The 24,235-nt window shown below is 53.4% G+C and overlaps 12 protein-coding genes across 12 annotated transcripts; 7 read left to right on the top strand and 5 right to left on the bottom strand.

Annotated features, from left to right (window-relative positions):
* Positions 1–108: 108 nt before the first annotated feature.
* EI97DRAFT_486252 (guanine-N(7)--methyltransferase subunit TRM82) lies at positions 109–1,883 on the top strand (the record flags this gene model as incomplete). The annotated part of the gene is made up of 5 exons (XM_033802156.1): positions 109–261; positions 346–536; positions 583–1,264; positions 1,311–1,520; positions 1,580–1,883. 5 exons carry the CDS (start codon positions 109–111, stop codon positions 1,793–1,795), a joined length of 1,452 nt encoding a protein of 483 aa, XP_033655747.1. The 3' UTR covers positions 1,796–1,883.
* EI97DRAFT_248242 (uncharacterized protein) lies at positions 1,533–2,764 on the bottom strand. Its single transcript, XM_033794114.1, has one exon. The coding sequence runs from the start codon at positions 2,646–2,648 to the stop codon at positions 1,971–1,973; it is 678 nt and encodes a 225-aa protein (XP_033655746.1). The 5' UTR covers positions 2,649–2,764; the 3' UTR covers positions 1,533–1,970.
* Positions 2,330–4,622, top strand: EI97DRAFT_431476 (thioredoxin reductase). Its single transcript, XM_033797946.1, is given in 6 exon segments — positions 2,330–2,764; positions 2,779–2,781; positions 3,076–3,132; positions 3,185–3,300; positions 3,361–4,084; positions 4,140–4,622. 6 exon segments carry the CDS (start codon positions 2,746–2,748, stop codon positions 4,286–4,288), a joined length of 1,068 nt encoding a protein of 355 aa, XP_033655745.1. The 5' UTR covers positions 2,330–2,745; the 3' UTR covers positions 4,289–4,622.
* Position 4,623: 1 nt separating this feature from the next.
* EI97DRAFT_431473 (uncharacterized protein) lies at positions 4,624–5,960 on the bottom strand. Its single transcript, XM_033797945.1, has 4 exons — positions 5,370–5,960; positions 5,238–5,296; positions 5,086–5,150; positions 4,624–4,945 (listed from the first exon to the last, which is right to left on the bottom strand). The coding sequence occupies exons 1-4, from the start codon at positions 5,829–5,831 to the stop codon at positions 4,884–4,886; spliced, it is 648 nt and encodes a 215-aa protein (XP_033655744.1). The 5' UTR covers positions 5,832–5,960; the 3' UTR covers positions 4,624–4,883.
* Positions 5,961–6,246: 286 nt separating this feature from the next.
* EI97DRAFT_248059 (uncharacterized protein) lies at positions 6,247–8,014 on the top strand. The gene is made up of 2 exons (XM_033794111.1): positions 6,247–6,989; positions 7,046–8,014. Exons 1-2 carry the CDS (start codon positions 6,332–6,334, stop codon positions 7,957–7,959), a joined length of 1,572 nt encoding a protein of 523 aa, XP_033655743.1. The 5' UTR covers positions 6,247–6,331; the 3' UTR covers positions 7,960–8,014.
* A 637-nt stretch (positions 8,015–8,651) lies between these two features.
* Positions 8,652–10,422, top strand: EI97DRAFT_248061 (cystathionine gamma-lyase). Its single transcript, XM_033794112.1, has 3 exons — positions 8,652–8,981; positions 9,033–9,118; positions 9,181–10,422. Exons 1-3 carry the CDS (start codon positions 8,856–8,858, stop codon positions 10,226–10,228), a joined length of 1,260 nt encoding a protein of 419 aa, XP_033655742.1. The 5' UTR covers positions 8,652–8,855; the 3' UTR covers positions 10,229–10,422.
* Positions 10,423–10,456: 34 nt separating this feature from the next.
* Positions 10,457–12,318, bottom strand: EI97DRAFT_414512 (di-trans,poly-cis-decaprenylcistransferas-like protein). Its single transcript, XM_033796828.1, has 3 exons — positions 11,448–12,318; positions 10,939–11,389; positions 10,457–10,824 (listed from the first exon to the last, which is right to left on the bottom strand). Exons 1-3 carry the CDS (start codon positions 11,986–11,988, stop codon positions 10,734–10,736), a joined length of 1,083 nt encoding a protein of 360 aa, XP_033655741.1. The 5' UTR covers positions 11,989–12,318; the 3' UTR covers positions 10,457–10,733.
* Positions 12,319–12,351: 33 nt separating this feature from the next.
* Positions 12,352–15,688, top strand: EI97DRAFT_248180 (exocyst complex component Sec10). The gene is made up of 4 exons (XM_033794113.1): positions 12,352–12,451; positions 12,535–12,737; positions 12,787–14,489; positions 14,544–15,688. The coding sequence occupies exons 2-4, from the start codon at positions 12,645–12,647 to the stop codon at positions 15,295–15,297; spliced, it is 2,550 nt and encodes an 849-aa protein (XP_033655740.1). The 5' UTR covers positions 12,352–12,451; positions 12,535–12,644; the 3' UTR covers positions 15,298–15,688.
* EI97DRAFT_394366 (putative 40S ribosomal protein S15) lies at positions 15,384–16,455 on the bottom strand. The gene is made up of 5 exons (XM_033796299.1): positions 16,371–16,455; positions 16,300–16,318; positions 16,090–16,147; positions 15,719–16,015; positions 15,384–15,661 (listed from the first exon to the last, which is right to left on the bottom strand). The coding sequence occupies exons 1-5, from the start codon at positions 16,386–16,388 to the stop codon at positions 15,592–15,594; spliced, it is 462 nt and encodes a 153-aa protein (XP_033655739.1). The 5' UTR covers positions 16,389–16,455; the 3' UTR covers positions 15,384–15,591.
* Positions 16,456–16,827: 372 nt separating this feature from the next.
* On the bottom strand, positions 16,828–17,444 carry EI97DRAFT_431468 (ribosomal protein 60S). The gene is made up of 3 exons (XM_033797944.1): positions 17,427–17,444; positions 17,163–17,377; positions 16,828–17,104 (listed from the first exon to the last, which is right to left on the bottom strand). Exons 2-3 carry the CDS (start codon positions 17,319–17,321, stop codon positions 16,925–16,927), a joined length of 339 nt encoding a protein of 112 aa, XP_033655738.1. The 5' UTR covers positions 17,322–17,377; positions 17,427–17,444; the 3' UTR covers positions 16,828–16,924.
* A 314-nt stretch (positions 17,445–17,758) lies between these two features.
* EI97DRAFT_431467 (uncharacterized protein) lies at positions 17,759–19,396 on the top strand. Its single transcript, XM_033797943.1, has 2 exons — positions 17,759–17,845; positions 17,913–19,396. Exon 2 carries the CDS (start codon positions 18,030–18,032, stop codon positions 19,140–19,142), a length of 1,113 nt encoding a protein of 370 aa, XP_033655737.1. The 5' UTR covers positions 17,759–17,845; positions 17,913–18,029; the 3' UTR covers positions 19,143–19,396.
* Positions 19,397–23,419: 4,023 nt separating this feature from the next.
* Positions 23,420–23,878, top strand: EI97DRAFT_248020 (uncharacterized protein). The gene is made up of 2 exons (XM_033794110.1): positions 23,420–23,786; positions 23,835–23,878. The coding sequence occupies exon 1, from the start codon at positions 23,478–23,480 to the stop codon at positions 23,784–23,786; it is 309 nt and encodes a 102-aa protein (XP_033655736.1). The 5' UTR covers positions 23,420–23,477; the 3' UTR covers positions 23,835–23,878.
* The last annotated feature ends 357 nt before the right edge of the window (positions 23,879–24,235 follow it).

Genomic DNA, 24,235 nt, shown 5'->3' with positions numbered 1-24,235 from the left:
AGATGGAAATTCAGTGGGAGCACAGGCCACAAGAAGCGAATGCGCGCTAGTCCTCTTCGGGCGGCATAGATCCAAATTTCTATACCTCACGTACATTTCCGCAACACCATGGCACTACCTTACTCTTGCATCGAGGCTTGTAGGCTCTCTACGAATGGGGCCGATGAGTGGGCTCTCATTGCCGCGAGCGGGACAAGGCTGGTTGTTCAATCGTCTAGTGGAGCATATACCACATGGCCACCAGCATCAGGGTCTGCAGTAGTAAGTGACCCGAAGTTCCGCAGGTGTAGCAATGTCCAATAGAAGAATAGGATAAAGCAATTACCTTTTCGCTGACTCTCACAGGGCGACACTGAGGCAGAGGGGCCACCGGGGAAGAAGATCAAGCTCTCCGACCCATCGGAAAACACTTCCAACTTCTCCTGTTTGGCCTTGACCCACGATCAAAAGCACATTATTGCTGTAACGGCTGAGGATAAATGTATACGGGTCTTCCGTATTGATACAGAGTTTCAATTGCAGCAATTAAGTCAAAGGTAAATATTCCCAAGCCAGTGAAGCGGAGTGACTGACGGTAGACAGATGCATGACACGGCGGCCTTGCGCGATCGCCATGACCTCGGACGACTCTACTATCTTATGTGCTGACAAGTTTGGCGACGTCTATTCTCTGCCACTTCTTCCAGGCCCCGAGGACGAGCAGATACGGAGTCCATCAGTGGAGCAATCTGAAGCCGCAGGCGAGAAGGCTTTTGTTCCCGCTGCGAGCGTATTGACTGTCCACTCTGGGCGTAACAGGAGGGTCCTTGAGGAGCAACTCAAGCAGGCGGCCAAAGGGCCCAAGAAACCCAAAGAGGGCCCAACTTTCAAGCACGATTTGCTGCTGGGTCACGTGTCAATGCTCACAGACATTGCATATGCAAATGTCAACGGACGGAGTTATATCATCACTGCGGACCGCGACGAACATATACGAGTTTCCCGGGGACCTCCCCAGGCGCATATCATTGAAGGATTCTGCTACGGACACGAAAGTTTTGTCAGCAGGCTCTGTCTAGTCGGACCTGATCGACTCGTGTCCGGAGGAGGAGATCCCGACCTCTTTGTCTGGGATTGGACGAACTTCGAATTGCTGGGGAAGTTGCATCTTCGCGACGCAGTGTTGCGGTTCTTACGGGAACAACCTGACCTGGCAGCAAGAGTACCGGAGGATGCAAACTCTTTCAGGATAGCAGTCTCTGGTATATGGCATGTGCCTTCAGAAGTGAGCATCTATCTTCGAATGGAGTTTTTGAGACTGATGATGATAGGCAAACGAAATCTTGGCGGCCTGCGAAGGGATTCCAGCGCTGTTCAGCTTCAGGATCGGGATATCTTCCACCGCAGAACAATGCATAGTTCTGACGGGAAATGCACTGGACGTCACGTTCATCCGGCAGAGCCAGACAGGATGCACTGCGGTAGTGTCAGTAGATAACGTGCATGTCCGCGTTTCCACGACGGAGAGGCGAGAAGCTGAGGTAAGCGATCTCGCAGGAGACTCGATATCGGCATCTGTGAACTAATTGCTGCTCCGTAGGCTACGTCCCGTCTTGAGTATTTCTCGTACCGGCCCGGCGGACAGTGGGAACAAGACGCTGAAACAGGTCGGGCATTTGAGCGCATCAGTCAAAGCGGCGGCCATGCTGACAAAGAGGCTTCGTTGATGACATCAACGACAGGGAGTGAGAAGGCACTCGGAGCCATTCTCTACGGGATAGAGAATTTGAGGAAGCGGCCGGACTCGGACGACTAGTCAGGTAGCAGGAGACCACTATCAAGATTCAACAGTTTGTATGATGTACGGTGCCTGGGCGAGGTTGAGGGTGCTTTGAAGGTTTCTGGGGGCGTTTGACAAATCCACTTGGGCCAGGGCCAATGTTGACTTCGCGATTATCAAATACACAGTAGCTGTGCCACCATACTCGGTGCTATCCCGATGGCAGCGGACCCGAGCTCTGCCGGCGAGAAGTGTCACACGTTGGGGCTGGCCAAGTTGGCTTACCTATACAGTACACCATATTGTGATAACTCGGTCCGCGGGCCCGCAGCGACAGAAGTTGGCGGCACTTGTTGGAACACTTCTTTATCAGATGCTCCCGAGGATGACGGCACTGTAACTGTGCTGAGCGCGGCGGCTCTCGGCGTTTGCAGAGGTCTTTTTGTTTAGTATGTAGCTCTTTGAGGTTCTGGGTCGTGTTGCTTTGGCAGCAATCCACATCTCCCGCAGTCATGGCGTAGCGAAAGTCCGGCGGGACCGCAAAGAAAGCAATTTCCAAGCAAAATCCCCATCCACCCCAACCTCCCACACGCCCAGCACCCAACTCGTCATCGTTCTCTTCACTACTTCCGAGCCTCCTCCTGGCCATCGCCGAGCATCGCCAACTGTGCCTGATCGCCTTGTCGCTGAGAAACCTTGCCATTCGAGGTCCTTCTCTGTTCCTCGGCTCCACTACGGCATCCCGCAGACTCAAAGTACCTCTGCACCCGCTGCCCAACAAAACCACCAACTTCTGAGAAACAGTCGCATTACCCACCGCCAAACTGTTTGCGTTTACTCTCCGCCGAGCGAATCCTTCCCGCTTCCTCTCCTTCTTCTCGCTCCCCATCGCCGCTGCGGCTACTTCGACCCATCGCACATCGCCCGCCGCCGGTCTCCCAGTTGCTACGAGCCCAATCTCAACGCTTGTCACAGGTTCGCGGAGGATGCATTCACGGGTAGTCAGTATGTTGTCCAGCTCGCCGTTCCTCTGGAGAACTTTTGCTAACAGTCATGCAGTTATCGGGTAGGTTTTCCTCCTCCGCATACATCGATCCGTCTTCCCGTTCCCCGCATGTACCTTGCGCGAAAACAGGAGAAGTGGGGCACGCGATCTGGACAGGATAGAAAGAAAGGGTCATATTTGGCAACGAATGCGTATGCTGGAGAGCAGTCGCGTGCCTCCACACTCGTGCATGCCATGGTCGCGGGTTGCGGGAGTGGTCGTGGCAGAAAAAATGTATTCACCGATTTGGACTTTGACTAACGACCCTCCAGCTCGGGGCCAGCAGGCCACACCGCAGCGATATATGCTGCACGAGCTGACCTAAAGCGTGAGTAGACATCAACTGATTTATATCAAATATCCATACTAACGCACGTCAGCCGTCCTGTACGAAGGCTTCCTCGCTCTCGGCATCGCCGCAGGAGGCCAACTGACCACAACCGATGAAGTCGAAAACTTCCCCGGCTTCACCAAGATCCAAGGCCAAAAACTCATGGTTGGTCCCCCCTCCATCCTCCCCTCCCCAGCTCCAGTCCACTAACCCCCCAAACCCCAGGAGCAAATGCGCGAACAGTCCGAAGCCTGCGGCACCGAAATCATCTCGCAAACCGTCGCCAAAGTGGACCTCAAGTCCCGACCCTTCAAATACTGGCTGCACCCCATGGGCGACGACGAGACCATCGAGGACGAAGTGCACACGGCCGACTCCATCATCATCGCCACGGGCGCCAAAGCCCGCCGACTCAACCTCCCCGGCGAGGACAAATACTGGGGCAACGGCGTGTCGGCGTGCGCCGTGTGCGACGGCTCGCTGCCCATGTTCCGCGACCAGCCGCTCGTGGTGATTGGCGGCGGCGACTCGGCCGTCGAGGAGGCCCTGTACTTGACCAAGAAGGCGAAAAAAGTCACGGTGCTCGTGCGGCGCGACCAGCTGCGCGCCAGCCGCACCAACGCCCGCCGCCTCACCACGCACCCCAAGATCGAAATCATGTTCAACACGTCGGCGACGGAGATCCGGGGCGAGGAGAAGAAGAATGGCCTCATGACGCATCTCGTCGTAAGGAATAATGTCACCAAGGAGGAGCAGACGATTGAGGCTAGGGGCTTGTTTTATGCTGTGGGTCATGATCCCGCGACCCAGCTCTTCAAGGGCCAGCTCGATATGGATGAGGATGGGTACCTGATTACGCAGCCGGGCCGCGGCGTCACGAGCGTCGAGGGCGTGTTTGCCGCGGGCGATGTCCAGGATAAGCGGTACAGGCAGGCGATTACCAGTGCGGGTGCGTACTCCCTTTTTGCGTGCTTCTGCTTCATGTGCTAATGCCTTTTGGCTAGGATCCGGCTGCATCGCAGCCCTCGAAGCGGAGAAGTGGCTCGCCGAGCAGGACGACTCGGTGACGAATGAATTGGAGGTGGAGAACCAGGCCGAGAAGAGCCAGAGCAATGGCATCGTGCCTGAGTATCGGTCGAATCCTCTGCTTTGAGCAGCGGGCCTCGGTTTTCCCGATCCCGAATGCATATACAGGCCTGAGAATGAACGTTCAAGCACATCCCCGTTTCACTTTCAACAACAAACAACAACACTGGGAATTGAAAGAAAGGAGAAGAGAGCAGTGTATATCTCCCCGTTTTTTTCTCTATATTGAGCTTCTGCTGTTTCTTGCGCCAAGAGGGAGGGCATGATAGACACCCGAGGGTTTACGCGCGCATGGCATATATCATAGACTCTTTTTGGCTATCCGACTGGGATTTTTTTTGGGTCGCGCATGGGGGTGGTAGATAGATGGGAGAGAGTAATTGAAGAAGGATTTGTGTGAATCTCAGTTACTGTTGGAGGGTATTACGTGATGATGTTTTGGTGTCGTTACATGTATATCCTGAGCTCTCCTCCCGATTGATAAAGGTCGCCCATAGAGACACGGTCTACTCCATCTCGGCCTCCAGTCGACAATGCCGTCTCGCAAGGGGCTAGAAGATATTACATCTCCCCAACATGCCCCTATGACAGTCTGTTCCCACCCCCGTCATCGTTTGTTCGTCATATAACAACAGCAACGCGCCTACGCCAGCATGAGCGTCTCACAAAACAGGAGTCTGGAGCAACTGCAGCGCAAGCTGGAAGGCCTCGACGACTTGGATGTCTAGAGGGAGGTGTGTGAGATGTGGATTTTGAGAGTGGTGCGTTGTTGAGGAAGGGACTTGGGATTGGAAAAAGGAGAAGGGAAAGAGGGGAAGATAGAGGAAGGGAGGAAAGAAGGAGGGGTGTGTGGGTGTGACGTACAGTGCTGCCTCTTCTTTTCTAGGCTTTCTTCCGCGTGTTGGACGTAGGTCATGCGTGTGCGGAGTCTGTATGTTACGTGTTAGATAGGGATGTACTTATGACAGCGGAAATAACTTGAATGGACAATTAGGATGAAAGGAGATTTCACGTACCGGTGATATGTTCGATCCGTCTCGTGTGCATGTCCCGCCTCAGCCCATATTCTAAAGAACTGGAAAACACACGAGAGGTAAGCCTGCGACCGACAAAGTAGCAACTCTAGGATTGAAAGAGGCGAGTAATACATTCATCAAGCTCTCCCATTCTTGCAACAGCTCCGTCTCCCGTGCGTCGCAGTCTCTGATGGCGTCGTGATAGCGCTCGGCTAGGTGCTCCCAGTCAAAGTCGGCGATCATGTCTGCTGGGTCGTCCGAGAGCATGTCGTCTTCTGATGACGGGAGCTTCTGTTGGGCGCTGGTTGGGATTTCCGTGCCTGTGGAGCTGGGTGGGCGGGGATGAGTTGGGTCTTGCTCGTCGTGTTCGTGATGTTGGTGGTCTTGTGAAGGTGCAGGTGGTTGTTGTTTCCTTTCTGGGCTGCTTGATTCGGGGTCCGGTTTTGGGTTGTCCAAGTCAGATAAGAGATTCACTGTCTCCATGTTTGGAGAGGGAGGGCACTGTTGTGGAGGTTGAGGAGGGGAAGAGGAAAAGTGGTGGTAGGTGGGTGGAGCGGGATCAGTGGAACTGGTTCTGGTGAAGTCGTTTTGCATCAGTTGAGACGACGAGATGCTGTGTTTGCGGTCAGTGCTGGAAAGTGAGTAGACATTGACGCCTGTTTATCGACGGATTTGATTGAAAAGTAAGTCTTTCTGTCCCATCGACTTTGAGACATAATCATGTTATGTAGTAAAGGTGAATGACCTAGAAAGGCCCGGGCAGCACTGAGTCGAGACGGGCGCTAGTCCGTTCCGGGTCCCAGATCGGCTGCACCTGCCAGGTCCAAGGACGTCACTTGTCCCGCGCCGCATACACATCGGTCACAACATTCACCTGTGCTGCCTATCCTTCTGTCTTTCACAACTGCATCCCCGTTGCTGTGACTACGACCAGGCTCACAGACCCAGCTTGCACGACAGCCTCCTCGATGGAGCCTTGATCCCAGCACATCCTCCAACCGCCGCTCCCTCATCATGGTCCCGCACCGCAACCTCAACCACACAACACCGCCGTTCGGACCATCAGGAGAAGTCACCTAACATCTTATCCTATTATGGAGTGCGACATTTGCGGCAAGACCGCCACGTCTACAACACCCATCCTATGTATCACCTGTGCCCGCTGCGCCATCGAAGTCCCCCGCATCGCGCTCGCCTCCGCCCTCATCGACCGCGGCAAGACGGGTCGAGTCGTCCAAGCCGTCGTCGAGGGATCGGAAGATAAAGCAACGCAATATGTATCCCTGGCCGATTCCAAGGGAGGATTGCTGGTGGATCGATCCGAATGCACCAAGAACGCGGATATCCAGCGGATGAGGGCGGAGACGGCGGAGCATGAAGAGCGCATCCAGCTTATTGGTCAGCAGGCAGAGAAGCTGAGGGAGAATATGGAGGCGACGAGGAAGCTGTTGGAGGAGAGGAGGAGGGAGATTGCGCAGCGGAAGTCGGATATCTCGTCTGCTACGTATGGGATTGAAGCGCGGAGGGCGAATGAGGTGGACAAGGTGCAGCATAGTATCAAGAGGTTGGAATATAACCTTGACAAGGTGCATAAGCAGACGATGGAGGTGCGTAGGGAGAGGTGTGCGTCTCTTGCTAGGCTGGCGGGGCTAAAGATGGGGAAGAGGAAGATGAAGGATGGGACTGTTAAGGAGGTGTATACGATCGGACCAGGCTCGAGGTTGAGAATATATGATCTTCGAGACCTCCATGGTACGTGATTATGCATGTTTCTACATGTATCGCTTGCGACTAACTCAAGAACGTAGATGCCTCATCCGACAGCCTGTCAGCATCCCTGGGCTTGGTTGCACAGCTCGTCGTTCGAGCGGCCTCGTATCTTGGAGTCCGTCTTCCGGCCGAAATCACGCTTCCTCACACCGACTATCCGCTTGCCACGATCTTCCGTCCGGCCTCGTCGTACCTGGGACAGAAGATTCCCTTCCCGGGCGGAGGGCAATCGACTGCGAACAGTCCGGAGGGCTCCCGCACTCTTGACGCTCACGCCAATCTACCTAAACCGCGGTCGCTGTCCATTGATAGACCGCTGACGCATCTATCTGCTCAGGACACGCCTGCTTATCTGCTGTTCATCGAGGGGATTTCCCTGTTGGCATATGATGTTGCGTACCTCTGCCGGACGCAGGGGCTCAACGACGAGTTCAATACATGGGAAGATGTCTCGCCCATAGGCCGCAATCTATACCGTCTTTTAATCGACCAAGGTAACGGATTTGGTAATATCCTGGATATTCCCAGGACTGCGTCAAAGAATCCCATTGCGCGGAACACTGTCCGGTTTGGGGAGATATCGCATGCTACGGCGCACTCGTTCCTCAACTCCGCGGAATACGTGCAGTATCTCGCCGGGTGGAAACTATCTCCCACGAAGATCGCCGACGGGCTTCGAGCGTACTTGCTCGCGGAGCAGCAGGCATCGGAGTGGGATGTGCTCTCTCAGAAGGAGTGGGAGGACATGGAGGATATCATTGCGGAGGATCCTGTTGTGGTAGGGATGAGACGGGGTGAGCTGGCTGGTGCGGGGGCAAGCCTGAGCGGTTCCCCGAGGGAGCGGAATAGGGCATCACTGGCAGGAGAGGCGCCTAGTGACTCGGGGAGGGAGGAGCGGAAGAAGGGGGTCAGTGGGTGGACGAAGCTGAAGAGCAGGAATGGGGAGACGTGATGCTGGGGTGATATCTTGAACGGCACCATGTGGAGAGGATGGTGCAGTGAATCCAGACTCTGCATCGGTCGACTGCTCACATGGGATCCACTATACGAGAACCCGTAACATTATCGCATTGCGCGAGGCAATACGAATACGCATTGTGTCCGGAGGGAAGCATCCGCCACCAACCTGAGCCAGCCATCCCCAGGGCACGCCAAGACCGATGAAAGGCGACGACACGTGACGTCGAGCTCGGAGAATATTATGGCATCATCGGCGCTAAGGCCGGCGTTGACGATGGGCAACAGGGGCAAATGCACGGTGAACCGTTTTCGCTTGCGGGAAGTGGATTTCTCAGCGACACGCCTTACACAACTTCTGTCATGATTGTCATTACTCAGACATCCATGGATGTTCTTCCTTGTAGCTGTATATAAATAACGTGACGAGGTCCTCTCTACAAGTAATTCAAGGCAATTCCTGTTCCTTCCTATTTGAAACATTGCGCCATTGGTTGACCGAGCTGTGCGATTGCGCCATCACCAACCTTCGGTGAAGTACTCCGTACAAAGAATTTATACATCTCCACCACGTACACCAAGTCCTCACAATCCTCATTTACCGATCCACCTTTTCCAAACCTCTTCCCGCGCGGACTCTACTACTCTAGGTCCTTTATTTCCTCTAGCGGCTTTGCTCCGCCGCGATCTAGCCGAGAGCCTCGAGCGCAGAGTCCGCGTTTAGTCAACGGCCAACGGCGAACTTTTGGCCTGCCGAACGAAATAAAACCAACACCAACAAGCCTGCCTTTACCACTCGTCAACGTCGTCTTCTTCTTCTCTGCGTCTCTTTCTGCTTCCTGAGATACCCCTTTCCATTGTGCGCTGCAGCAACCTCCTCCACCGCCCATCATGACGCTCCCAGAACACCCGATTGATACCCCGCCTCGCGCTCCTTCACCCGTACATCGCTTTGGCACTCTCGCCGTGCACGCTGGCAGCCCGCACGACCCAGTAACAGGTGCTGTCATTGAGCCGGTATGTTTCAATTTTAGCTGAAAACCGCCTCAAATACTCATTCTTCTCCAGATTTCGCTCTCCACCACCTTCGCCCAGACCAGCGTAGGAAAGCCTGTGGGCGAATACGAGTACTCGCGCTCCTCCAATCCCAACAGGTCCGTCAATTACCGCTACAACACCACCATTGCGACCTCAACAAAAACTAACTCCTTCGCAGAGACAACTTCGAACGCGCCATCGCCGCCCTCGAGCACGCCCGCCATGCCCTCGCCTTCAGCTCCGGCTCCGCAACCACGGCCACCATCCTCCAATCCCTCGCCAGCGGCTCGCACGTCGTGTCCGTCTCGGACGTCTACGGCGGCACGCACCGCTATTTCACCAAAGTCGCGCTGACGCACAACGTCAAAGTGACCTTCACGCCGAGCATCGAGATCGACATCGCCGAGCTGATCCGGCCCAACGAGACCAAACTCATCTGGATCGAGACGCCGTCGAACCCGACCCTCTCGCTCGTCGACATCCGCAACGTCGCCACCGTCGCCCACCAGCACGGCATCCTCGTCGTCGTCGACAACACGTTCCTCTCCCCTTACGTGCAGAACCCGCTCGACCACGGCGCCGACATCGTCGTCCACTCCGTCACAAAGTACATCAACGGCCACTCGGACGTCGTCATGGGCGCCTGCGCCTACAACTCGGACGACCTGCACCAGCGCCTCTCGTTCCTGCAGAACGCCATCGGCGCCGTGCCCTCGGCCTTCGACTGCTGGCTCGCCCACCGGGGTCTCAAGACGCTGCACCTGCGGGCTAGAGAAGCGACCAAGAACGCGACCGCGATTGCGCAGGCGCTCGAGGCCTCGCCGCACGTCATCGCTGTTAATTACCCCGGTCTCCCGTCCCACAGGCACCACGCCATCGCCTTGAAACAGCACCGCGACGGCATGGGCGGCGGCATGCTGTCGTTCCGTATCAGGGGAGGGCACGAGGCGGCTGAGCGCTTCTGCCAGGAGACCAAGATCTTCACACTCGCTGAGTCGCTGGGCGGTGTGGAGAGTCTGGTCGAGGTGCCCGGTGCGATGACGCATGCGGGGATCCCCCGCGAGCAGAGGGAGATTGCGGGTGTGTTTGACGATTTGGTGCGTGTGAGCTGTGGGGTCGAGGATGAGCGGGATTTGGTCGCCGATGTGTTGCAGGCGCTTGAGAAGGCGGTGGTGGGTGCGGGTGCGGGGAAGAAGGGAGGAAACGGTGTTAATGGGACTGCTTAAGCGTCGGTGTGTTTACCTTGGGTGGGAGTTTGGGAGTCTCTTATACCGTTTTCATTTCTTGAGGAGCGGGCGGGCATTTGCATTGCGTTTTTCTTCATGACGGTTTTAAGGACTGGTCGTACTATGAGGTATGAAGGGAGAGCGACATGGTGCTACTCTCTCTGCAGGTATAGACAGGCACAGATGATAGACGACTCGCTACGTAGGAAGCATCAACATTAGCACTTGACATATATATCCAAACATCGCTCTTATGTACGTACGACTTATCAACTGCGATTGGGTGTGGCTTGCATGGGGGACAGGAGGCTGAATGATCTATCCCCTAAGAACGAACTCCTCACCCGTCGAACCCTTGTAGCAAAATCCAGAGGAATAAATAGCGTTTCATGCAGGGTATACGTACGACTCGCTACATCGCCCTATAGCTATGCATACATCCATCCTTCTTCCAAGCTGAAGTTGAAAAGAAAAGGAAATTGCACATACATCCGCCCTCATCTTGCTACCTGCCCAAGCGCATCTCCATCTTGGCGTAGGCATGCAACGCCCGCAGGAAAACCTGGTAATTCACACCCTTGTTATCCGGTAGATGGCTATTCAGAAACATTAGCATTCGCTCACATAGAAAGTCTCTCCCTTCCCGTTTTCCAAACCACACAGTCCCAATCCTCGCTTACATATCAGAAGGAAAAAAAAAAAAAACTTACAAAATCTCCGTCAACCTCAACTGCCACGGCGGATACCCCTTCAAGCACACACTCGGCTGGAACAAAACCAGCAGATCCGGCTCGCCGCTGACCGCCTCGCATAGCTCGCTATCGATCAGCTTGGCGTCTATCTGCTCGGGCTGCAGCGCCCCGTTCTGCGCCATCTCCGAGAGCGTCTTGGTCAGGTCGACGAGCGTGTCGCGGCCGTCTTCCGCCGAGAGGAGGAGCACGGTGAGGTGTTGGCGCGGCGGTTTCGGTGAGGTTTTGGGACTGGGGTGGCCGTTGGAGGTGGGAGAGGTGTCGTCTTGGGGGTCGGGCGTTGGTGGGGGGGAGTAGGATTGGAGATGGGGGGCGCGGACGGAGAGGGTCGGGGTGCGGCGGGGGCCGAAGTAGGCTTCGAGGGTCGAGGAGATGCTGGTGTGGGTTTGTTGGATGTAGTTCTTCAGTTTGCCTGTTTATCTTGTAAGTTATATTTCCCTCTCTATGTTTCCGCTTTTGCCGTAACCTACCCGTCCTCTCATAAACACTGAGAAACGGTATCCCCGCCGCCGCCGTCCACGCCGCTATCTCGCCTACATCGTTCACCAGGCCCTCCAATCCCGCTGAGCCCTGGTCCTCGTCGCCCTCGTAGAACTGGAGGATCACGCTCAGGTGTTTCGGCAGCCGTTCCAGGTGCCGCGTGTCGCGCTGGATGAACTCGGGTGTGCGGTGGTGGTACTTTAGGAGAGCGACGATTTTGTTGCGGACGTGGCGGAAGGCATGGCGGAAGCGGAAGAAGACGGAGAAGAGGAAGGAGATGATGGCGTATATGAGGACGTGCAGACCATGGCGGATTAGGCCGGGTCTTCGACGTCGCGAAGTGCTCGCTCGGCGGTTTTTGGGTCTCCGAGTGGGCGAGGCGCCTCGGGAGGGCGAGGTAGAAGGAGGAAGGTCTTCTGGGAGGTAGGGCTTCAGGAGCTTCTCTCGCTCCTCGGCGGAGAGTGGTTTGCCGTCGAGCTTGCCGCGTCGCAACACTGCGGCTTCTCGAGGGCTGATGCCTGTGGAGGCCATTGTGCGGCCGCAGAGTGGGAAATACGGCTTTTTATGGGTGCAAAGCAATGAGCGAGTGACGATCTAAAGAAACAACTGCGGTTGTTGAGTATAGGCCTGTTAGGCCAGGGAGGTTGTCGAGCGGGGAGATGGTGGGTATGTGAATTTCACGGTTGAGGCTGGTGCTGACGCCACAGTTTCTCAACCACGACTTAGGCGTATGCTCAGCCTCGGTGATGCGGGGTCAATTGCGCGTCGCTTTAGTTAGTGAGCATGGTGGCTTGCAGATATTGTTATAGAGGGAGTTACAATCAGAGAGGGAGTATTTAGAGTATGAAATATAGAAGAGGGAGGAAATGGTCAAAGTGGTATGTAGTCGTTCGACAGGTTCGGAACTCCGTGGGGGCGCCACAGCAAAGGCAAGCCACAGGTGGGCAAGGATCGTGCAGATGTGGGGACCTCCAATTGCACCTCCACCTACGGAGTAAGTAGTCTATCGACGTATTTCTCTTGAAAGGAACCAAAGAACTTCAAGGCTGCGGATTCAACTTGAGCCAACTGCATCAGGCCGAGCGACTATACTTAGAAACCACAAAGGGAACGCGTACTGAAGGGCTGCTTCGCCCATCACAATACTCCCCCCAAAGCTCATGCTCTCGACATAGATTGCAGACACAATGTCGCGTCCTGGAGGGGACACGGCGTCTATACTCTCACACACAACCTCCCGCACGGGCAGGGCACCTGTGTTCACGCTCGAGACCTTTGACGTGTGTCCATGCCTCCCCGTTGCACTGCACCAACTAACATATACCATAGAGCAAGGACTTCATTGTCAAGGACTTCATAGAAACCCTCTCCGACACTGCCGTCCATCCCTCCCGCAGATCCGGTCCCTCCGGTCAGCAAGCCTTCGACCCCAAACCCCTGATCCGTACGTTCGAACATGCTGTATCCCGATTGAACACGCTAGCCGAGGAGCTCGAAGAGCGCGAGAATGAGCTGGCGGGCGCTGTGCGCAAGGCTGAGGCACAGCATAATCAAAACGTAGTAACTCTCCGACAAAAGCTGGACAATGCGATTGACAGGTTCCAAACCCTGGACAACCGGTTGAACGGGAATCCCAACGACGATGGCTCTGATGGGAGCGGGAATGCAGCTGTGCGCATCGGAGAGCGATTGGAAGAGCTGGATCGGCAGATGCAGAGGGCGCAGGACGCTATGTTTTTGATCAAGTGCTGGCAGGAGGTTAGCGAGAAGGGTGATCTGTCGTCTTTGGAGGAGATTCGGGGCAAGCGCAACATCGTCCGCTGCGCACACATTGCCCGTCAGTTGCTGAAGCTCAGCACGCGTCTCGATCCGGATGGCACCTATCACGTCAACGCCAATGGACCCGCATCGAATGCCGCGAAGAGGAGGGGCGTAGGAAACGGCCAACATCCCAAATATCCTGCAAGAGAGATTATAGAGAAGTTCCTGGAGAACCTGGAACAGGACTTGTTGAAGCAGTTTGACGAATTCTACAGGAGGCCCAATTTCGACGGCATGCGCGAATGTGCAATCGCTCTGAGAGACTTCAATGATGGCGCCAGCGTCATGGCAACATATGTGAACCAGCACTCTTTCTTCATCGACCGCAATCAACTCATCACCGAGGAGATTGCTGGAGATGCAGAGACCTGGGATCGCCTGCAGGACCCGGACTCCGAACCACCAGGCGTCGAGCCGACCCTTCAATCGCTGGTAGACGAGGTGAAGATAGTGATTCAAGAAGAGTCCGCAGTCATCAAGCGGGCATTCCCCTACTATGATGAAGTTCTCACTCGCTTCATCCAGCGAATCTTCCAGCAGTCTATACAGCAACGGCTGGAGATGGTCCTGGGCAAAGCCAATGAGCTCTCTTCGTTGGCCTTTCTGCGCTCATTACAGGCCTCAAGAAGCTACATCACATCGCTCGTTGAAGATCTGAAGTCTCATGGTCTGACCGAGCACCCGGAGCCTGTAAGCTCGCAGATCGCTGCAACTCTAGACCAGCAGCTGGAGGATCTGTTCGTCCCGTACTTTGTCGGATCTTCATACATTGAACGGGAAAAGAAGAATCTGGAAGAGCTGTACTCCTCCCTGCTCCTCAAATTCACCATATACCACGCCAGGCGCCGGAAAGTACCAACCACCTACTTCGCCTCTCTGGCGCAAAAGGGAAAGGAACTTGCAGCGTCCGCACGAGATGCGTACATGGAGCGCCTCGATAGCACTGATCTGCCTCCCTCCCAAAAAGCAATGCTGTTCCGTATCGCTGGCCTTAAGGAAGACCACAGTGAGAAGAAGGACATCGATGTGACCGATGAGGACGGGAAACTCTCCCTTCCCAACGCAAAGCGAATGCTCAAGTGGCTAGCGGAAGGCGTAGGCCGAGGTCTCGAACTCTCTCCTAGCAACGAAACCCCCAAAGATGTTCAGAGCCTCCTCAACCTCCTCCTCACCCATATGGGTGAGATATACCTCGAAACCGCCTTGGACGCGTAAGCCTCCTGTTTGCGCTTTCTAACTTCCCATAATCACTAACATTCACGCAGAGCCTCCGACCACGCCGCCTCCCAAGAGAACGTCAAAACGCCTCCTGACCTCTCCCACCTCCCCTCCCTCCACACCCTCACCACAATCCTCCACCTCCTCCAACAAACAACCACAACCATCCTGCTCCCCCTGTGCACGCCTAACCTCACCATCCGCCGCGAAATCGAAAAATCGACTCAATCCACTCTCTCCACTCTCGAATCCAAACTGTCCAATATCCTAAACCTAAGCCTCACAGCGACGCTTAATTGGGTCCAGAAATTACTTACCAGCCAGCAGAAGAAGACGGACTTCAGACCAAAAGATGACGAGGACGTGGCGTTTCTGATCGCCACAGAGACACCCGCTTGCCAGGCAGTCGTGCAATTCCTCAACCGCGTCGCAGCCCAGGCGTCCGCCGCGTTGAGTGGACGCAACTTGGCGCTCTTCCTGGCGGAATTGGCCAGAGGCCTCAGGGCCCTGATATTGGCGCACCTGCTCAAGTTTACCATTTCCCTGACTGGTGGCCTCGTGGTCACGAGGGATATGACCAAATATGCCGAGTTGGTGCGGTCGTGGCCGACTGGAGAGGAGTTGGAGTCTGATGCGATGAATGTGTTGGTGGATGTGGCGAATCTGTTTGTAATTGCGCCGGAGGCGTTGAGGGAAAGGTTGAGAGGCGCGGGGAGTGAGGTGCAAGAGTTTAAGGCGTTCATCGCGAGGAGGGAGGATGTCAACAGTGTTGCCGTGCAGACTGCGCTGAGTAGCATATGAGGCAATATACCTAAGTGACTTCACGGAAGCGCAACCCTTTTATATACGTTAAAGGACAAGCACATCACGAGACATGTACCCAGAAGGATTGAAGCGGGAAAATGTAGTTAGTAGAGGTCTACATGCACTCTACAATCCTGCCTATTGGTATATGCGTTTCACAGTGCTTGAGCCGAATCAAGTTGTGACATGGTACGCATGATGATGCACCTAACACCAGATGTTCATTGTAGGTCATGAAGTACATTTTCTTCCACCCGCCAAAGAACCCATGTAACCGAGGAACCAGAGCATTTATTTGAGAGGGATGAAACGAGAAGAGTGGGTGGCACCGATACCCGGCCTTCCGTGCTTGACGGGCTTGCTATAAGATCGTTAGCCACTAATGATTCTCAGCCCAGCGGACTCAGCAGACACGTACTATGAGATGGAGAATTCTCCAAGGTAGTGGCCAACCATTTCAGGCTTGATCTCAACCTGATTGAAGTCCTTGCCAGAGTAGATACCGATGACGCTGCCGATCATCTCGGGAACGACAATCATGTCACGGAGGTGAGTCTTGACGAGGTCGGGCTTCTCGTTGGGCTTAGCCTCCTGCTTGGCCTTGCGGAGCTTCTTGATGAGGCCCATGGGCTTGCGCTTCAGGCCGCGGTTGAACCGACGACGTGCACGGGCATGGACGAGGTCGCGGAGTTCTTCGGAGGAGAGGTCGAGGAGCCTGGCGCGGAATCAGCATATCTGAACCCGTATTCCTGTCCCTCAAGGAGGGACACCGAGCAGGTCGGAACGTACTGGTCAAGGTCGACTCCACGGTACGAGAACTTGCGGAAGGCTCTCTTCTTCTTGAGCTCTAAGCGAATCCGTCAGTCCAAACTCCGCCATCCATATTTGTGCCACAAAATCCGCTCCCAAGATCAAATTTATTCCCTTCGACGATTCCAGCACGATCGGGCCAAGTACGATTGCGACGCGAAATTCGATAGCGAAGGGTAAAAAACGTACCGGCAGCCTCCTCAGCGTTCTGCAACGACGTCAGTTAACCGGCAGCGATGCGAAAGGACTGCCACACGTACATATTCCTGGTCAGCCATGATTGCGGTGTGAGTCGAGATGCGAACCCGTTCGAGAATCCGTTCGACTACTGTGGGCGGGCGGAGTGGTTGTCGTCGTCAAAGAATTGGAAAGTGAACGTGATGGGTTCTGGTGCAGGTGAGTGTGGGATTTTAGCGAGCGCTTGGCGCCAAGATCACCACAACCTCACCTCCCCCGCGAACATGAGTGCAACATTGAGAGAACGCCATTTCAATATTTATGAGCTATTCATTGCGTTCCAACAATCTTTCAAGACACTCATGCCAAGCTAGTGGCCAGAATTGAGGTGGTTGAGAAGTAGACATGGGCTCATCACGGGCATTCAGGAGGAGCAGAATATGGAAGTGCATGGCTTTTCATTGATGAACTCTAGCATAGCCGCAATGTGCAAAAGCTTGCTGCAGCTTATCTGGCATATCCGTCGCCTATTCCTAGCGCGCTCGACAACTTCCAATTTCCCTTTCGTGCGGCAGGATACTCCTCACCACAGCCACGGAGAGCAATTTTTGATTGGCATTTTGACGCAATGAGACATTTAGTCGAAGAGACCGAAGCCCATATCCTCGTCAGACTCCTCCTTCTCCTCCTCCTTCTCCTCGGCCTTTGCCTCCTCAGCAGGGGCAGCTCCGCCAGCGGCGGCACCGCCAGCAGCAGCAGCGCCGCCAGCGCCACCAGAGGGAACGGAGGCGAGCTTCTCGGAACCGGAAGCGATCAACTTCAAGTCGATTAGCCTTGTGATCCTAAATGCGGTCACAGTGATTCTGTGACCATACCTCATTGATATCCTTGCCCTCAAGCTCGGAGATGAGCTTGTCGAGACGGTCGCTCTCAGTCTCAATGCCAACGGACTCGAGGACGGCCTTAACGTCGTCGGCGGACGGCGAGGTGTTTCCACCAAGGCCGAGGAGGAGGTAGGCAGCGAGGTACTTCATTTTGAAATGTGGGGTTGGTAGTTCGGTAGGAAGAACAGGAGCACAATCGATTTAACCTGCAGGAGTCAGTTTTCGTAAAGTCGATGAGGACAGTAGACCACATACCGTGTGACCGGAGACTGAAGCTTCAAGTTCTCGTCGTGTCGTCGTAAGATTAAGAAAGTTCGACGTTGGAGCTGGATGGTCAAAATCAGTGGTGGGACGCGGATCGTCTAAGCCTCATTCGGACTGGTTTTCCGGATCGGAAAATTGATCATCCCAGACAATGGCTTGCCACGTGATCCGACGCTAATGTGAACCTTGTTCGTCACCATCTCGTGAATGCCACCTCCACCACACTCCCGCTCTCTCTTCATATAAAGCGCTGTGCCGCACCTGGCCCCTCTGCCTACAACCACAACCCGTTTTTCATACAGACACACGAATCCCACCTCTTTCTCCCGAAGTATGTGCGACTCGTCCACACGACACGGCCGGTACTACTGAGTCAGCAACCTCTATCTTCGATATCCGCACAAATGAGTGTGAGTCAACTCCTTCGACAAAGCACGTTGGCCGCCTTTGTAGAATCCTCTCACCATACGGTCGTAGCCGTAGCAGAGTTCATGGATGCCCGTAGTAGGCTCTGTTGGTATCCACAGCGTCGTTCGGAACCATCGAAGGCGTCAGAGGCGAACAAAGGAGGCAATTTGTGAAAATCTGCTAACAATGGCCCTCCAGCTTCTCAACAATATTCTCTCGTCTATAGACCCGTCTGCATCCCCAGCAGCATCGGCTCCTCTGAAATCGCCAAACACAACCGCATCCAGGCCCCCTCCGCGTCCTTCTGGCCCCGCCAATGGAACTTCACAGCCGCAGACTTTGAAACGCAAGGCAGAAGGACAGGCCAGTGCCGTTCCAGCGAAAGTGATCCGAAATGATGGTACGCCGTCAATTCCACGACCGAATAGCGCCAACTCTGTTCGTCCCACTCCGATTTCAGATACGGCAAAACCGAAGACTCCAGTGTCAACAACATCCGTTCCGTACCGCGGTCCGGCGGGTAATGGAGCGTCTGCCGCTGCCCGAACACCTGTGACAGCAATAAAGAAGCCTGGTACAAGTGCGTCAGACACAGCTTCCAAGCAATCAACTGGCCCCACCAAGACCGGCTCAGTTACGTCTCCGACTTCGACTGCACCGTCTTCTGCAAAGAAGACCTCGGGTTACCTCGCTCTTCTTGAGCGGGCAAAGGAAGCACAAAAGTCCAAACCGGTTACGCCCCTTATCAAGCACGAACCGACAAAAATCTTGTCCAAGAAAGAGCGTCTTGCGCTTCGTGCGCAAGCTTTGGGAAAGAAACCACCTGCTGGGGTGTTGGGGAGTCAAGTCCGACCTGGATCCACGAAAACAGAAGCTAAAGATGTTCGGAAATCGACGGAGATTGCTTACCAAGGAACAGCACGTCCTACCAAGAAACCCGCTGAGGTTTTGACGTACCAAGGGACTGCTCGGCCATCAAGTGTGGGTCCGTCGTCTAAGGCAGGGCTGCCTTCCGGCAAGGCCAAACCAAAGCAATCCCAGGGCCGTTACGGCGGATATGCGAGTTGGTCGGATGAGGAGGAGGAAGAGGACATCGAAGAGGATGGCTATTCGGATGAGTCCGACATGGAAGGCGGAATCTGGGACGTTGAGCAAGAAGAGCAAATGGCTCTCAAAGCGGCCAAGAAGGAAGATGCCGAAGCTCTTGCTGAAGAGATGAGGATGAAGCGTGAGAAAGAAGAGCGGAAGCGGAAGCTCATGGCCATGAGTAGGGCTGCAGCTGCCAGACGGAAGTATTAGAGAGTCTGCATATATGGTTCCAGCATGAGGAGTTTGAGTTCTTTGGGCGGTTATATGTCCTTCATTCAACTGCATACGGGTGGGTGGCAGGTTATGCATCTGGCACTTGGGTAGCGAGGCGTCAATAGAGGGTTTCTTTTTTTCTGGTCTTGCAGGAGAAATATCCATTAGAGGCGAAGAGACTACCATTACTATCATTTGGCCGCTGCGCCTGGTATTATCTTAATCGATATATGGTAATTGATTTATTTTCATGTACCATTTCCTCGACTCATCTTGCTCGACATTGCGAGAAGACTGCTTGAGTTCATTACCACTGGCGCATCAAGGACGGTGTACAATTGCCGTGATGTCTAAAAATCACGAGGAACCTAACTCTCATCCCCGGATTCCCTCTCGAACGCCCCTGACTGTCTCATGGTATGTTTGATCCATGCGTTTCTTGCAAATCTTCATTCTAACAATGACCTTTGCCCATGAAATTCCTACGCCTTGTTTTAAAGAGAAGGAAGAGGAATAATGGTTGTCTCCCGCTGAAACTTGGTCGAAATCAAGAGATAGACATCAAGGGTACCGTGTTCTAGCCTGATGCTCCCCCCTACGAACCCTTATAGTGTAATGGAAGGCTTGGTGAAGAAACAGATTTTTCTAGGACTCTGGCGCTCCTGCAATGGCAATTTGAAGGTTTGTCCTGAGCTATCCGTAATTCTAATCAAAGCGATTCTGCACATATTTCCCGACGTCCGAAGCCGAACAGTTTACAGGATGGCGGTAAAATGGAAAACGAAAAGCCGAGAAAAACGTGGAATTGCAATAGCAGTGGAATGTTCGTTGAGTTCACTCTGAATATGTCACTTGTCTCATTTGATTATCGAGTGGAATCGCATATCGCACGAACAATTGGCTATGGAGGAATTATTTAAGGTTTACATTTGCAGGCTCACATTTGCAGGTTTACATTTGCAGGTTTACATTTGCAGGTAGGAGTGGAGAATCATTGGTGTGTTTCTACAACGCTAAGAAACTGCACCTCGAAACGGATCGAACGCATGGTCCCCATTCCCATACATATCATTCAGTAGTACTAAGCGAGCGCTCTAAATAGAAAATATTCTAAGCTCCCGTAGCTTTTCTTATACCGCTATCACCATGCGACATTATAATTAGGGCTTAGGGGCCGGCATACAGTCCTCCTTCTGCCACTGTGTTGTCAAGGCAGCTTGTTATTTAGATATTAATAAGCCACAGAATTGGCTGAATAACAAAAATCTAAACAAACTCACGGTGACCAATTCCAAAGGGCATAAATGGATCATTATTCGGATTCCTAGTCCCCAATATGCGAATCAGTAGTTGCCTCACCGCCAACCAGACAAGGTCATATTGCTCGACTGACATTGCAAAGGTGCACTCAAAATTGGCCGAGTTCCTCATCAATCCTTCTCAACGCCATATCGACGCTGCCTACCAGACAATAGACTATCTTCATCACACTAAGCAACAGGCACTGTACTACGATGCTCAGTCTCTATAGACTCCGCCCATCTCGTTGATTATAACGAGCCAGACTTCTTCGGAGCTACAGATGCATCCTATACAGATCACAGAAGTACTCGCAAGAGCTCACAGGGTTATATCTTCTTCCTGTTCGGAGGTCCTATTGACTGAAAAGCGACACTACAACGATGTGTCACAAAATCTACCACAGAGGCAGAGCTTATTGCTGCTTCCTCAGCAGCTACAGAGCTTATCTAGTGGTGGAGAGTGCAAAGACACTGGATTTGATTCAGAGAATGAACAACTCCTGTATTGCGATAACCAGCAGACTATCCGCCTACTCACAGCCGCCACACCTCGCCTCAAAACAAGCCTTCGACACGTCGATATACATCACCCCTGGCTGCGTCAAGAAGCACAGTCAAACAGCGTTAATCTCGCATACACATCAAGCAGCTGTCAACCAGCCGACGGTCTTACGAAATTACTCCCTCCACAGAAGCATAAAATTGGGTCTCCTTGCTTTGTTTATGTTCGTTTCCTTTGTTAGAGCGCTAAGCTCACTCCAAAAGCAATATGCTTACTTCATGTACTACACTGACTCAATCTACAAGGCGGAGCCTCAACCTCTTTACAGAGGGCGGATTAATAAGCACATTAGGATCTCACGCAGCTCTAGGGACGCCTAATCTAAAGAGCGAGATCCCCCAAACACCGCGACGACGGACGATCACCCATCTGGAACTGCACCAAAAGCGGTACAAGCCTGCACTACAGCAGGACAAGCCCGAACTACATGCAGCCTAGCCTATTTACCTAGGTTGGGGATGGTCCATGGTCACATCAGCTTCAAACTGCGTTCGAATCTGAGGGAGGTGTGTAAGCTTAGGACCACATCACATGGCTGCTCTGCAGTCGTGACTAATCAGGTCTGCCTCATATATGGGCCCAGTTACTCTCCTACAACATACAGCAGACATATACTTTCATACATACAATACAACCCCTTCAAGATACCCTACCCTTGTCCCCTCACTCAGCCAACATTCCGCGATATCAAATCTTAAATCCCCGTCCCAGAAGCCATACCTTCACATCCCGTTTTCAGCCATGCTTGTGGTGTTGAAGTTTATCAACTTGAAAATCAGGATTGGGGGTTGCACAGCTCATGACCGTGGCACAGCTCATGACCGTGGCACAGCTCATGACCGTGGCACAGCTCATGACCGTGGCACAGCTCATGGCCAGAGTCTGAAAGATTAAGACCAGATTAACGGCACCCATGGACGGGAATGGCTGGATTGTTCAGCCGAGGCCGCTGTGGATGGTTATTACTGGTTGACCTTCAGAATCTGCGGGCCGGAGAGAGTTCCGGCACGGTGGGTGTTGCCATGAATCGGGCTTCCTCGCCTTCAGAGCCTTGTCGTGGTCACATCACAGCTCATTCATGTCTTAGGGACCATGCCTGAAGGATATGGTTGCATTGTGATGAGTTCGAAAGTTCATAATGTCTTAAAACTATGTTGAAGTGCGTGGCGTTGGTCCCGCCTTTTGACTCGAATATACCGGGAATAGTCGGGATATCTAGGGAGAGTGACGATGCCATTGATTAGTAGGAAAAGAAAAAACCAGCAAATTTGATTGACCACAGGGTACTTTCCATGCAATACGTGCGAAAGTCCCCTTGAGGCAGATGACGCAGTCCCGCTCTAAAAGAACGGACTCGGGGAATGGAAGTGTGACTGGCGATGGTGTTTCAATGTATTCAATTTCCGTACAAGTGTGTTCAACCTTTTTATCTTCGCTCGGTACAGGACCTGACAGTGACGATGTTATCCAGATTTCGATGGTACATGTCCTGGGTTCACAAGAATACCTCCGTTACTGCAAACACAATTTTTCGCTGCTGCATTCGACTCGCTTCCACGGCGAATCCGTTCCAACCCCAGCAAGAAGGCTTGATAATGTCTCTCATGACTGTGGAGAGGGCACCTCCCATGTTGATATACCTTCAACCCGTGCAAGTTGGCGGGTACATTTTCCCGTTCATATCGAAGGCCTTAATTCCATATTCATCGAGGAGCTAAGATGCTGCATTATATTGAATTCAGTCCTTCCAATATACAGAGCGTCGAGGGTCAACTGCATCGAGTCTCGGATTTCATCCCACCACATCTCGGTACCACTACTTTGAGAAAGCGTTACCTAATAGAAGCCGGCGTCTTACAACTTTTAACCAGTTGGTGATCCAGGAATGTTTGAGGGAGAATACAAAGTTCTTGAACATTTCTGCTCCTGGTGTCTGTCGGGTATATACGGCGGTGCATGGACTGGTTGCCGCTTTCCTCACTGCCGAAGGTAGGACTTGCCATACTCTATCTCTCAAATTTCGTTCAGAATATGTAGAGGCCTTTTAGAACAGTGGACCTAGTGCTCACAATACCTGCGCAAGGGACTCCGGACGGCCACGACATGAGCTTTCGTCCATGTGCCCCAGGGTGGATGACATGGGGATGGTCACCGAGACCCACATCCAGCTAAGCAGCATGCAAGGAGCAAAATGCAAGAGGGCGCATTCACCGCGCGTCTATATTGCGGCACAGGACGGGATGGATGGAGATCAGCAGTCTTTGGTATTCAATGTTGAAACCCTAGATTTAGCCTACTTGTTTTGGTAGAGTTACATCGCAGCGACATGAGAAGTGGAGAATGTGTAGCAGTCCCAACGAGTGCCAGTTGGGTACTTAAGCAGCCGTTCCCAGGCGCTTTCATCGAAAACGAGCAACTTCATTGAGTATCTCAGTCTGAAACTTGCCAGCCTCCAAAGCCTCGTTCAATATGCATCTTTCCAGCATCCTCCTTGCGGGCGCAGCCCTTCTCGCGGGTGCCGATGCATGCAAATGTGTCAGTGGCGGCAACGTTTACCTCGATGCCTCTCACGCTTGCTGCAACGATCTTCGTGGGAACTGGCGCAACGGAAATGACTGCCAAGCCGGATCCATTTCAGAGCATCTGTCGAACTTCCGCCGCTGCTGCAGGAACTGGGGATTAACTTCCGATTGTGACTGCCCTACCTGCTCTGCTGCTGAGCTTCAAGCCGATGCTGTTCACGACAGCCCTGTTGCAAACCCTGGGAATGAGAAGTAAGTCAGTTTGTATACACAGGGATTAAAGACAGTTGCTGAATGCCGGCAGGCGCGTCCCTGTGGAGTTCCACTAGAACCTCGATTCGACACTGGAGCCTGGTGTCACGCAACGTAGTCGACAAGTTGGGTTCCCTTAGATATTCGCTCGTTGGTCTTTTCATGCCCGGGGTGGCAGTGTGGTACTATGCGCCGTCGTGAGGTCAGGCCTAGCCATTCGTTGAATTCTACCAAGCAGAACTGCAGCTCTAGTGCAACCACGGCTTTTTGGACGCGGGATCAACTGAAATAGAAGCTTTGCAGTCATATATACGTTCCCGTGCGCATACCTTTCTGTGCGGTGTCCTCCCGATGATGAAATATTACGATGCTACAGGGCATGTCTAGCAGGTCTGAAGTAATTTGAAAATCAACACTCACTCCATTAGACCTCGCAGCAAATGCCATGAAAGT

Source organism: Westerdykella ornata (genome assembly GCF_010094085.1).
Source record: "Westerdykella ornata strain CBS 379.55 unplaced genomic scaffold EI97scaffold_5, whole genome shotgun sequence".
NCBI classification, from domain to species: domain Eukaryota; kingdom Fungi; phylum Ascomycota; class Dothideomycetes; order Pleosporales; family Sporormiaceae; genus Westerdykella; species Westerdykella ornata.
The sequence above is the reverse complement of the archived record's forward strand: the minus strand, read 5'-3'. Positions and strand labels throughout refer to the sequence as shown.

What these genes read in the sequence shown, in the direction of transcription:
- EI97DRAFT_414512 (XM_033796828.1), bottom strand. Translation starts at nt 11,988, where the DNA reads ATGGCCTCCACAGGCATCAGCCCTCGAGAAGCCGCAGTGTTGCGACGC. An exon ending in CAGTGTTTATGAGAGGACGG is followed by an intron (nt 11,390 to 11,447) that starts GTAGGTTACGGC and finishes CAAGATAAACAG; the next exon opens with GCAAACTGAAGAACTACATC. An exon ending in TTGAGGTTGACGGAGATTTT is followed by an intron (nt 10,825 to 10,938) that starts GTAAGTTTTTTT and finishes GTTTCTGAATAG; the next exon opens with CCATCTACCGGATAACAAGG.
- EI97DRAFT_431467 (XM_033797943.1), top strand. Translation starts at nt 18,030, where the DNA reads ATGGCCCTCCAGCTTCTCAACAATATTCTCTCGTCTATAGACCCGTCT.
- EI97DRAFT_248061 (XM_033794112.1), top strand. Translation starts at nt 8,856, where the DNA reads ATGACGCTCCCAGAACACCCGATTGATACCCCGCCTCGCGCTCCTTCA. An exon ending in CAGGTGCTGTCATTGAGCCG is followed by an intron (nt 8,982 to 9,032) that starts GTATGTTTCAAT and finishes ATTCTTCTCCAG; the next exon opens with ATTTCGCTCTCCACCACCTT. An exon ending in CGCTCCTCCAATCCCAACAG is followed by an intron (nt 9,119 to 9,180) that starts GTCCGTCAATTA and finishes ACTCCTTCGCAG; the next exon opens with AGACAACTTCGAACGCGCCA.
- EI97DRAFT_248059 (XM_033794111.1), top strand. Translation starts at nt 6,332, where the DNA reads ATGGAGTGCGACATTTGCGGCAAGACCGCCACGTCTACAACACCCATC. An exon ending in TGATCTTCGAGACCTCCATG is followed by an intron (nt 6,990 to 7,045) that starts GTACGTGATTAT and finishes TCAAGAACGTAG; the next exon opens with ATGCCTCATCCGACAGCCTG.
- EI97DRAFT_431468 (XM_033797944.1), bottom strand. Translation starts at nt 17,321, where the DNA reads ATGAAGTACCTCGCTGCCTACCTCCTCCTCGGCCTTGGTGGAAACACC. An exon ending in AGGGCAAGGATATCAATGAG is followed by an intron (nt 17,105 to 17,162) that starts GTATGGTCACAG and finishes ATCGACTTGAAG; the next exon opens with TTGATCGCTTCCGGTTCCGA.
- EI97DRAFT_394366 (XM_033796299.1), bottom strand. An exon ending in CGTGGAGTCGACCTTGACCA is followed by an intron (nt 16,016 to 16,089) that starts GTACGTTCCGAC and finishes ATTCCGCGCCAG; the next exon opens with GCTCCTCGACCTCTCCTCCG. An exon ending in GGAGAATTCTCCATCTCATA is followed by an intron (nt 15,662 to 15,718) that starts GTACGTGTCTGC and finishes ACGATCTTATAG; the next exon opens with CAAGCCCGTCAAGCACGGAA.
- EI97DRAFT_248020 (XM_033794110.1), top strand. Translation starts at nt 23,478, where the DNA reads ATGCATCTTTCCAGCATCCTCCTTGCGGGCGCAGCCCTTCTCGCGGGT.
- EI97DRAFT_431473 (XM_033797945.1), bottom strand. Translation starts at nt 5,831, where the DNA reads ATGCAAAACGACTTCACCAGAACCAGTTCCACTGATCCCGCTCCACCC. An exon ending in ACGGATCGAACATATCACCG is followed by an intron (nt 5,151 to 5,237) that starts GTACGTGAAATC and finishes CGTAACATACAG; the next exon opens with ACTCCGCACACGCATGACCT. An exon ending in AGAAAAGAAGAGGCAGCACT is followed by an intron (nt 4,946 to 5,085) that starts GTACGTCACACC and finishes ACCTCCCTCTAG; the next exon opens with ACATCCAAGTCGTCGAGGCC.
- EI97DRAFT_431476 (XM_033797946.1), top strand. An exon ending in TGCACGAGCTGACCTAAAGC is followed by an intron (nt 3,133 to 3,184) that starts GTGAGTAGACAT and finishes AACGCACGTCAG; the next exon opens with CCGTCCTGTACGAAGGCTTC. An exon ending in TCCAAGGCCAAAAACTCATG is followed by an intron (nt 3,301 to 3,360) that starts GTTGGTCCCCCC and finishes CCCAAACCCCAG; the next exon opens with GAGCAAATGCGCGAACAGTC.
- EI97DRAFT_248242 (XM_033794114.1), bottom strand. Translation starts at nt 2,648, where the DNA reads ATGGGGAGCGAGAAGAAGGAGAGGAAGCGGGAAGGATTCGCTCGGCGG.
- EI97DRAFT_248180 (XM_033794113.1), top strand. Translation starts at nt 12,645, where the DNA reads ATGTCGCGTCCTGGAGGGGACACGGCGTCTATACTCTCACACACAACC. An exon ending in TCACGCTCGAGACCTTTGAC is followed by an intron (nt 12,738 to 12,786) that starts GTGTGTCCATGC and finishes CATATACCATAG; the next exon opens with AGCAAGGACTTCATTGTCAA. An exon ending in CTCGAAACCGCCTTGGACGC is followed by an intron (nt 14,490 to 14,543) that starts GTAAGCCTCCTG and finishes ACATTCACGCAG; the next exon opens with AGCCTCCGACCACGCCGCCT.